This window comes from Lycium barbarum, chromosome 2, assembly GCF_019175385.1.
Source record: "Lycium barbarum isolate Lr01 chromosome 2, ASM1917538v2, whole genome shotgun sequence".
Lineage (NCBI taxonomy): Eukaryota > Viridiplantae > Streptophyta > Magnoliopsida > Solanales > Solanaceae > Lycium > Lycium barbarum.
In genome coordinates this window covers 95,078,189-95,089,599 of record NC_083338.1, presented here as the reverse complement: position 1 = coordinate 95,089,599, position 11,411 = coordinate 95,078,189, and the positions used below count along the sequence as shown (strand labels likewise).

At 34.1% G+C, this 11,411-nt stretch overlaps 1 protein-coding gene across 4 annotated transcripts; it reads left to right on the top strand.

Annotated features, from left to right (window-relative positions):
* Positions 1 to 852: 852 nt before the first annotated feature.
* Positions 853 to 7,335, top strand: LOC132626643 (acetate--CoA ligase CCL3-like). Of its 4 annotated transcripts, none has more exons than XM_060341577.1 (3): positions 853 to 1,205; positions 4,592 to 5,182; positions 6,135 to 7,335. In XM_060341577.1, the coding sequence occupies exons 1-3, from the start codon at positions 990 to 992 to the stop codon at positions 7,029 to 7,031; spliced, it is 1,704 nt and encodes a 567-aa protein (XP_060197560.1). In that variant the 5' UTR covers positions 853 to 989; the 3' UTR covers positions 7,032 to 7,335. The 4 variants fall into 4 exon arrangements, with proteins under 4 accessions (XP_060197560.1, XP_060197561.1, XP_060197562.1 ...); XM_060341578.1 differs by lacking the exon at positions 853 to 1,205 and adding an exon at positions 2,255 to 2,829; XM_060341579.1 differs by lacking the exon at positions 853 to 1,205 and adding an exon at positions 2,264 to 2,818.
* Positions 7,336 to 11,411: the final 4,076 nt, after the last annotated feature.

The following is an 11,411-nucleotide window of genomic DNA, read 5'->3' as shown; positions in this document are numbered from 1 at the left end:
ATTCAAGTTTAAATCGATAAGCATTGTCTGATTTAAATTGAATTTACTATAATTACAATTTCAAGTAAATATGCGTTGTATACTAATTTAAGTAAGGTATAAAGTAATTAAAGTAAGAACAAAGCAATAAATCCAATCAATTCTATTTTGCTGATTAATTTTATCATGCGCAATGTTCAATCTGAGCTGTATGTTAGTTGTTTCTTAATAATCAGGTCGTAGAAGATGATTTTTTTTTTCCAAATATTAACAATCTAAACTCAATAAAATCGTTAAATTGAGTTGAATTAAGATTTGTACCTTTTACTGATGCTATAGCAGCAAAATCAATTGAGAAATCTAGCTTGAAACAACGATTTGAATAATGTAAAAAATTGGGAATGAAGTTTGGGTTAACGATATGAAAGAAGGGAATGACTTGAATAAGGGTAGATTTGAATAACGATTTTTTTTTATATGTAACGGTTAGGGGTAGTAATGTCTTTGTACTGTGTTGCTTTTGCTCGGAAGGGCAATAATTAAAGATCACTATTTTGAGGGGCAAAATCTAAAGACCAGCCCAAAAGAGGGGCATTCGCGCCAATTGCCCGTATTTTTAAGCCCTTTAAAACAAAGGGTTGGGCTGAGCTAACTTGTTTTGACCGTTCTAAATTTACAATAGTAAAATCATAATTATTGTTAGATAGTAGGTAAAATTCGATTTTAATATAACAAAAAATAATTAAGAGACAAATTGGCACACAAATTCTAGAATACGTACTTGATTAAACCATGGTTGTCTTTTACTGTTCATCAGTCATCACCATAGCCAACCTATCCTATATAAAAGGACGAGAACTAAAAATAGCCCAACACAACGCAGAGTCACATATAGTAGTAATTAATATATTTTAAACTCCATACATATTTAAATGCCATTTGTGCTCTTTCCATTTCCACAAAGTAGTCTTCTTCTGAAAAAGTCCAAAGGGAGATAAAGAGAAAAAAGAATGGTGGTGGAAAGAGATATCGACGATCTTCCAAAGAATGCTGCAAACTATACCGCTTTGACGCCGCTATGGTTCTTGGAAAGGGCGGCAATGGTATATCCTAACAGGAAATCGTTAATTCACGGCTCCGTTGACTACACGTGGCTCCAGACTTATAACCGTTGTCGTCAACTTGCTTCTGCTCTTACCAAATGCTCCATTACTTTTGGAGCCACGGTATCTTCCAAATTCTCCTCTTCAGTTTACTCGTCCCTTTTTACATCACATGCTTTAACTATTATACTCCCTCATTCTCATTCTCAAGTTAGTTGTATGGTTTGACTGGATACGGAGATTAAGAAATATAAAATGACTTAGTAGGCATTTCAAATCAGCCTTGTTTATGAAATTTGCATAAAATTTCAACTTCATATTATGTTTCAAATTTAGACGTAAAACTTGACTCATAAATTTATATTTTGTAAAAAAAGATTTATCATTTTTTATTTTGAAAAAAAAGACTCATGCTCGACGTGAAAAAATTATTCATACCATATAGAAGAATTATATTAAGGAATAACTAGTTACTATTATTGTTGATTTAATGGACCAATAAATCTTTGGTTCAATTATGTGCTATTTAAACGTTTGTAATAGCATGTAATTACAAGCATTTATTTATAAAGGAACATGGAGATATGCAATTTATTAATATGGCGACTTAGTATATTTTAATACCTTGTTTTTGAAATAGATTTGCTCATTTGGTAAGATTATATAAGAGTTGAAAAAGTTTTGATAGTTTTCACAAATTGTGAGATTTTCATGTTTATTAGAAATAATACAATATAAGAAATTCAAATTGCATGTCCAAACAAAATTTCAACTTGATTCCAAATCACCGATTTCAAATCATGTCCAAATGGGCCTTAGTACTTTCAACTTTCTTTTGGATGCTATTCCCCTTTTTCTCGGTAAAAACTTATTTGCATCCGGTGTTTACACCAAACTTATAGATGCCTCATGACATGTGTTTAATCTAGAATTTTAAAAGTGTTTTTATTTTTATTTTTTTTGGGTGGTTATTTTAGAATGTTGAGGGGGAAAAAGACGATACTCTGCTGCTTAACTGTGAGGTCTCTCTCAAACACTGTGAGGTTCTCACGTGACTTCTAACTTCATACTAAGTTTTTCATAAAGTAAAAGAAAGTGCTGTACATTGAATAATTGAGCTGGGGTACATTTTAATATTGTGGTTCTCAATTAAAGATATGTATAGTGTATTAAAATGTTCTTTGAATTTTGTGATTTTAAACTTTTCATGTATGATGGTTTGAATTGTCTAACTTACTAAATATATAAATATAGAAAGAGATGTTCTTTTTGGGATAAAACAAAGGAAAGTATACTTAAATTGGGATAGAGAGTATGAAGGATTTACATAGGCATACACTAACTAGTTTGGGATTTAAGTGTATTAATATACATATTTTGTAGACGTATATAAAATTATAACTATAAATTTGCTGTTATGATTCGTAAATCTTTTCCAGAAATAGAAGAAATAGGAAACTTATTGTCAGTTTCTTTTTCCACTAAGGAAAATATTTTCTGCTTTATTTGTTTGGAATCTGGGCTTTTGTTCTTTTTCTCTGTCTTCTCAGATAATTTCCATTTTCTCCTTCTTTTCTTTATGTTGTTAGTTTGTTTTCATGTGTTGTATGTTGCTGCTACTGATTTGTATTTTTTTTTTTCCCTATTAAGCTAAACCACCGTCATGGCAGTGGTGTGAATATGGAGATTTTTGTGTTGTGGTGAGAGACTAAGAGTAAATATGCTTTTGCACCAAGGTGGTAATTTGGTATAAGTTCGGCTAATTCTAATAATTGGATGTATGGTCTATTAAATTATTACACACGCTATCAGTTAGCATAGTATTTTTTCGACGCTTGTGGGATTACACTGGGCATGTTGTTGTTGTACACAATATCAGTTAGCATAGTGTTTTTTCAACTAAACCAAATAACCTTTCCTCTGTGCTGATCCAATCCAATATGATCCCTATAATCCATCTTCTTTCTTGCTTGTATTACAGATAAGATACTCGTAGTTAGTTGTACATAATTTGATTCCATAGAATACTTGAGACTACATTCAGATAGGGTCTTTGCACCCTCCACCATTATAGTGATTTCTATACTGATTGCGTAATGATTATTCGTGGTTTGCTAGCATTGATTAATCTCACCATCCTGATCTATCTACATAGCGGTTCGGATACTGTGTTTCCGAAGACTCAATTCAGTATGGATAAGGGTGATTCTTGGACACCAGTCCATGTAATATTGTAACTACATAGCAGCCAATATTTAGGAGAAATTGCCTTAGACATGAGTTGGTATGAGTCTCAGAGACATTTTGTGCTCTTTTAGAGAGTATTATCCAAAAATGACATTGTGTATATCTTTACTTGCTCTAGGATCTCTTCAAATCTGTATTTGCTAGGTCTGAAATTTGAAATTAGCTCTATTGATGGTCCTGTTGCCGTTCAGTTAGCCTCTATACCGCAGAATGCTCGTGTTGGAGTTCTGTCTGTTGCTAAATGAGAATTTGGCATTTCAATGAACTGTTTCAGCTTGAATGGATTAGAGCAAGCTGTTTTACATCTTCACTCCATACTCCCTCTTCCGCTCTTTATGGATCACTAAACCAACACAAACTGACCATACAAGTTAGTTGAACTTTATGGATATACGAGGTAAAAGAAGAGGAATACTTATTTGGCCTCCCTGGTGATCAGAAAGGAAAATGTTTAAATAAAGGTAATAAACAAGCTAGCAAGGATCCTTGGCTATTGGACATTATGCATACAATAATGAAAACAATGTACAGATTCTACAAGTAAGCTCACATTGTCTTGTTTCCTTGTGGAGCAAATGAGTGGGTGGAGACAGATTGGCCTTTAGTTTGGAAATTAGAGAATGGTCTTTGATTTATTGATAAAGTGTCATATATCTGGTAGGTTCATTACATGGTTTTGTGCCTTGCATTTCTGTATGTTCATTCTCTGGATGGAGGTTATCCTTCCCCATTCTTTTCTCTTGTTCTGGGGTTATCAGGAGTCACAATCAATATTATGTCAATATCTATTGTTCTTACTTTAAACTTCTCGACCCCCATTTGTAGGAATTTTAAGGGAACTTAGGAAGGACGAAGAAGAGTAGAGTTGTTAAGTACTATATTATTCAAAAATCAGCATTAATGAAGTGCTATAATTTGCAAAAGTTTCAGGGATCATCCCTGTTAGGGAGCCCATAAATTCCAAAAATTGCTTTTCACTAAAAAGCTAATGAAGCAAAACCTATTGTCTTCAAAGAAGTGGGGTAGAGTTGATTGAAAAAGTAATAGTTCAGAGAGACATGATCAGATTTTGACAGAATCTAAAATATTTGTAAATGTTGCATTGCCTATCTCAATTTGTTTCTCCATATGAACTGAATGGACATATGGAAAACTTTCTATCAGTTCTTTATGGATGTCCAGTGTTGTCCTCTTGAGAAAATGCAGTTTTCTGGTATCCAGTGGGAACCTTATAAGTCCTTCCCTTTTTGGTTTCATGGCAGGTTGCAGTGGTTGCACCAAATGTTCCTGCTATGTATGAAGCTCATTTTGGAATTCCAATGGCTGGAGCTGTTCTAAATGCTGTCAATGTTCGTTTAAATGCAGACACAATTGCTTTTCTTTTGGGCCACTGCTCAGCTGCAGTTGTCATGGTGGACCAAGAATTCTTTCCGTTAGCTGAGGAAGCTCTAAAAATCTTAGAAAATAAGAGCAAAGGAAAATCAAAACGACCACTTGTTATAGTTATTGCTGATAAAAACTGTGATCCTGTCCCATTCCAATATGCTTTAGAGAAAGGGGCAGTTGACTATGAGAAATTCTTGGAAACTGGTGACCCGGACTTTCTATGGAAGCCACCGCAGGATGAGTGGCAAAGTATTGCTCTGGGTTATACTTCTGGTACGACAGCTAGTCCTAAAGGAGTGGTACTTCATCATCGTGGTGCTTATATTGCGGCTCTGAGTAATGCTGTTGTTTGGAGCATGAAAGAGGGAGCTGTGTACCTTTGGACTCTACCCATGTTTCATTGCAATGGTTGGTGTTTCACTTGGACACTTGCAGCAATTTGTGGGACCAACATATGCCTTAGACAGGTGATCCCTTGGTCCTTTTCTTGCAGATGTAGATCCTATGACGTATTTATGTTACTTATAATAGCACAATCAATCTACCTTAGTAATGATCATGAAAATATCGCAGGACATGTGGGGTTGATAACGAGACACTGGGCTTTGACCTGAAATTTTTGCAATAGAAGTCATGATTGTCTATTTTCACCACATTGGCCCACCGCCCACTTCTTCAGTTGCCATGAGTGTTTTATAGAAGATGCATATCTAGTGATTTCCTCTTTTGCAAAACCTGCAAGTATATTTACAAAGAACTAGGGTTATCCATCACAAAAGGCTGAAAACTGAAAGGATAGCATAGGTGGTGATATATCCTCACCCATGTATAAAGCGAGCAAATTAAGGGTGATGATAGAAGGAGTTGTAGATAGTATCCTCTTTAAACAATATGAGGAGTTAGATACTTCCACTGCATTCCCTTCCCCCCCCCCCCCCCCCCCCCCCCCACCGACTCCAGTTTCGAAGAACAGATTCAACAAATGCCTATATTAGTCTTCTGATCATACATGACATACAAGTCACCAAATAAGAAGCAATGACATCCTATTTACCAAACTATGAGGGTTAGAAGCAATTATTCAGTGTTTCATCTAAAACAGGTTAATAGACTATAAGAATTTTAAGGAGAAATATCAAATTTACTGTCTTAGCATATTCTTTTAACAAAGTAACACCGTGTCTACTTCCTAGTTAAGATCCCAAAGATTATTTCATGAGTTGAGGAGTCTGAAAATTTTTGAAGATACTAGGAGGGGCACATGCCTTTTTGGTCTATATCTGAAATAGAAGGAAAAAAATCACGGAAAAGATAACGGCTTTGAGGCAGGTACAATAAATTGCAGCTTTTCTCCCTGCTTCTTGTTTTGGCTCTTGACAACCTTGCTGTTTTGTTTTTTCTTGAGTGGTCCATATGCAGGTAACTGCAAAGGCTGTCTATTCCGCCATAGCTCACCTTGGTGTGACCCATTTCTCTGCTGCACCTGTGGTGCTCAATACCATAGTTAATGCCCCAAAAGAGGAGACCATCCTTCCCTTGCCTCGGCTAGTATATGTAAGCACTGCTGGTGCTTCTCCTCCTCCTTCTATTCTTGCTTCAATGACTCAACGTGGCTTCCGTGTCTTACACACTTATGGCCTTTCTGAAACCTATGGCCCCTCCACTCTATGCACATGGAAGCCTGAGTGGGACTTACTTCCCACAGATGTCCAAGCGCGTCTAAATGCACGTCAAGGTGTCAGATATGTAAGCTTGGAGCATCTGGACGTCGTTAACCCAACGGACATGACACCTGTTCCACCTGATGGGAAAACGATGGGAGAAATCGTCTTCAGGGGTAATGTTGTGATGAAAGGCTACCTGAAGAACCCTAAAGCCAATCAAGCTGCTTTTGCGGGAGGCTGGTATCACTCTGGTGATCTTGCGGTAAAACATCCAGATGGGTATATAGAAATAAAAGACCGATCAAAAGACATCATCATTTCTGGTGGTGAAAATATTAGCAGTGTTGAGGTCGAGAATATCCTATATCAACACCTAGCAATACTGGAGGTCTCTGTTGTTGCAAGGCCTGATGAGCAATGGGGAGAGTCACCTTGTGCATTTGTGACATTAAAGCCTGATGTAAAGGAAACGGATCAGCAACAGTTGGCAGAGGATATTATGAAATTCAGTCGATCAAAGATGCCTAGGTACTGGGTTCCAAAGTCAGTGTTTTTCGGACCATTGCCAAAGACAGCTACAGGGAAAATACAGAAGCACTTGTTAAGGGCAAAGGCAAAGGAGATGGGACCAATGAAGAAGAGTAAATTGTAAATGTAACATGGTTGGATGATTGACTGATTTGGCTTTGTAATTCTAAACTGTCTGCTGTTTAGTGCTCGGTCTATACATCTCTGTGTATCTTTATCCACCTTGCAGACAAATAAGGTTATGTTTCAGATTTTTGCTAGATAATCATGGAAGGCATTATGTAAGTTTTTCTTATCATGAACTATTGGTGTTCATTGTACTTTCAGGTTGAGTGGGAAATTTCATCTTGATATCTGGTTAAAATCCTGTTCTTTTCAGGCAGTAGTAATTCACTGCGGATGATTCTTATGAAACAGCATCTTTGATTGTTGGCATCTTCCCTCTTAATAATTTCTTTTTTCTCAAAACACTTGAGATTGATACAATTGCAATCATATTTGTAATGTCTACTTGACTTCATTCCCGATCTCCCTATCCTTTCTTAATTTTCCTTCTTTGGATAAAGAGTTTAACTTTATGCACTGAAATTTCTATATTTTTCTATTATATATAAGTGTGGAAGAGGGACCAACACAGCATTTACTGCTTTTACCAACAGCTTTATAAATTGTACACGCAATGAATGCTTGTACCAAAAACTATATAACTTGTACACTTTAGCCAACTACTTTTTTGTCCCACGTAGACATATGTCATAGTACTTAATATTTATTCCCTTCTCATGTATAGACGTATGCACTTCAATTTTAATTCTCCGACACATTTATTTCCTCGGTGCACTTTTACTTGTTCACTTTTGACTTTTCACGTTCTTGCTGAATATTTATTCTCTTCTCATGTATAAATGTATGCAGTTCAATTTTAATTCTCCTACACAAATTTATTTCCTCCGTGCACTTTTACTTGTTCACTTTTGACTTTTCACGTTACACTATAACCAATTACTTTTTTATCTCACGTGGACATATGTCATAGTACTTAAGATTTATTCCGTTCTCATGTATAGACGTATGCACTTCAATTTTAATTCTCCGACACATTTATTTCCTCTGTGCACTTTTATTTGTTCACTTTTGACTTTTCACGTTGTTGCTGAATATTTATTCTATTCTCATGTATAGACGTATGCAGTTCAATTTTAATTCTCCTACATAAATTTATTTTATCCGTGCACTTTTACTTGTTCACTTTTGACTTTTCACGTTCTTTAAGAATTAATAAATCTCACGTGGACATATGTCATAGTACTGAATATTTATTCTCTTCTCATGTATACACGTATGCACTTCAATTTTAATTCTCCGACACATATTTATTTCCTCCGTGCACTTTAACTTGTTCACTTTTGACTTTTCACGTTCTTGCTGAATATTTATTCTCTTCTCAGGTATACATGTATGCACTTCAATCGACACATATTTATTTTCTCTGTGTACTTTTACTTGTTCACTTTTGACTTTTTATGTTCTTTAAGAATTAATAAATGAAGTACTCCCTCCGTGCCATATTACTTGGCCACGTTACTTGACTTTTCACGTTCTTTAAGAATTAATAAATGAAGTACTCCCTTCGTTCCATATTACTTGGCCACATTACTATGCTTGACTTTTCACGTTCTTTAAGAATTAATAAATGAAGTACTCCCTTTGTCGCATATTACTTGAGCACATTACTAAAAATATAATATATTTTTCTTTATTATATATAAACGCCCAAGGTGGACGAACACAGCAATAATAAGTTTTACAAAAAACAAATGAAATTGTAATCTAAGTAGGGACTAACATGTGTACATTTTATAAGTTGAACATTAATTCTACCTCTTGTGTGTTTACTTTTTAAGTCCCCACGGGTTCGCGGTGTCTTAATTGTCCTTTCATTTTCTTCATTTGGCATATACTCCCTCTGTCTCAATTTATGTGTCTACGTTTGACTAGACACGGAATTTAAGAAATAAAGATAGACTTTCAAATCTTGTGGTTCTAAATTAAAAATGTGTATAATATAATAAAATATCCTTTGAACCTTGTGATTATAAACTTGACATGTATGATATTTGAATTGTCAACTTACTAAACATAAAAAGGGGTGGACATAACCAAAATAAGACAAATTTTGTTATTTAACAAAAAATGCCCAAGGGGGACGAACACATCAACAATAAGTTGTACAAAAAACAACTAAAATCGTACTCTAAGCCGGGACTAACATGTGTACATTTCTGAAGTTTAACATTAATACTACCTCTTGTGTGTTTAATTTTTGAGTCCCCACGTGTCAGCAGTGTCTCAATTGTCCTTTCATTTCCTTCACTTGGCATATACTCCCTCTGTTTCAATTTAAGTGTCTACGTTTGACTTGACACGGAGATTAAGAAATAAAGATAGACTTTTGAATATTGTGGTTCTAACTTTAAAATGTGTATAATTTAATAAAATATCCTTTGAATCTTGTGATTATAAACTTAACATGTAGGATATTTAAATTGTCAACTGACTAAATATAAAAAGAGGCGGACATAACCAAAATAAGATAAATTTTAATAACAATTGAGAAATTAAGGGAAAAAATAAGAGGAAAAGAAAAAAATATGGAGACTCACTGAGGAGAATCGCAGTATCCTTTGCAAAATATATAAACCATAAAGACTAACTAAAGTGAATAACCAAATTAATCACATTGGGCCCCGTGCATCGCACGGGCATAGTTTGCTAGTCTATTATATATGTGTCCAAGAGGGACTAACATAGCAATGAATTCTTGTAACAAAAGCTATATAAATTGTACACTTTAACCAACTACTTTTTTATCCCACGTGGACATATCTCATAGTACTGAATATTTATTCTCTTCTCATCTATACACTTATGCACTTCAATTTTAATTCTTCGACACATTTATTTCCTCCATGCACTTTTACTTGTTCACTTTTAATTTTTCAAGTTATTTAAGAATTAATAAATGAAGTACTCCCTCCGTCTCATATTACTTGGCCACATTACTAAACTACTTTTTTATCCCACGTGGACATATGTCATAGTACTGAATATTTATTCTCTTCTCATGTATACATGTATGCACTTCAATTCTAATTCTCCGACACATATTTATTTCCTCCGTGCACTTTTACTTGTTCACTTTTGACTTTTCACGTTCTTTAAGAATTAATAAATGAAGTATTCCCTCTGTCCCATATTACTTGGCCACATTAGTAAAAATATATGTCCAAATTATTTATTCATTTACAAAACCAAGATAAAATTAATTAAATCTTTCCCATCTTACCGTCCCATATTACTTGGCCACATTACTAAAAATATATGCCCAAATTACTTGTTCATTTACAAAACCAAGATAAAATTAATTAAATCTTTCCCATCTTACCCTCTCCGTCCCATATTACTTGGCCACATTACTAAAAATATATGTCAAAATTACTTGTTCATTTACAAAACCAAGATAAAATTAATGAAATCTTTTTCATCTTACTCTTAGTAATAAATGTTCTTGAAAATAGTTAATTTTGATTAGAATGTATTTATTGGAGAGAGCTAGGGGTAAGATAGTAAAATATATCTATTATTTATGATTTCTTAAGGGGCGTGTAAAAGGAAAAGTGGCAAGTAACATGGGATGGAGGGAGTATATATTTTACCATGATATTCATATTTATTGGTGTAAGTCTCAGTAGCCTTGGAAAATGAATAATTAATGTGAAGGGTAAAATTAATAATAAGAACAAAAATTTCTTTCTCTCGATATGTTAACATGGACAAGTAAAAGTGAACGGAGGGAGTGACTTTTATCCCCGTTTTTCTTTTTTGTCAATACTTTAAACGTGAAGAGAGGACTAACAATAGCAATGCAAATTTGTACCAAAAGTTATACACATTGTACACTTTAACCAACTACTTTTTTATCCCACTTGGACATATGTCATAGTACTGAGTATTTATTCTCTTCTCATGTATACACATATGCACTTCAATTTTAATTCTCCTACACATATTTATTCACTCCGTGCACTTTTACTCGTCCACTTTTGACTTTTCACGTTCTTTAAGAATTAATAAATGAAGTATATACTTTATCATAATATCCATATTTACTGGTGTATAGTCTCAATAGCCTTAGAAAATGATTTGAAAATGAGTTGAAGGATAAAATAAAAAGAAGAAAGTCCAACTCTTTCCATCTCAAAGACTTAATTTCATCATATGTTTTTAATTTTTAAACTCCATTTACTAATTATAACTAAAGTGATGGTACATAAAATACCTTTTGTATATGTTGCTATATATAATAACAATTAGAATGTTTTAAAAGTTATTTTTAAAATACAAACCTTAAAGATTGGCTAATTAAAGTGAATAAACATGATGCACGGGCATATATTGCTAGTTATTATTTATTATTATAGAAATGGGAGTAAGAGTACGAACG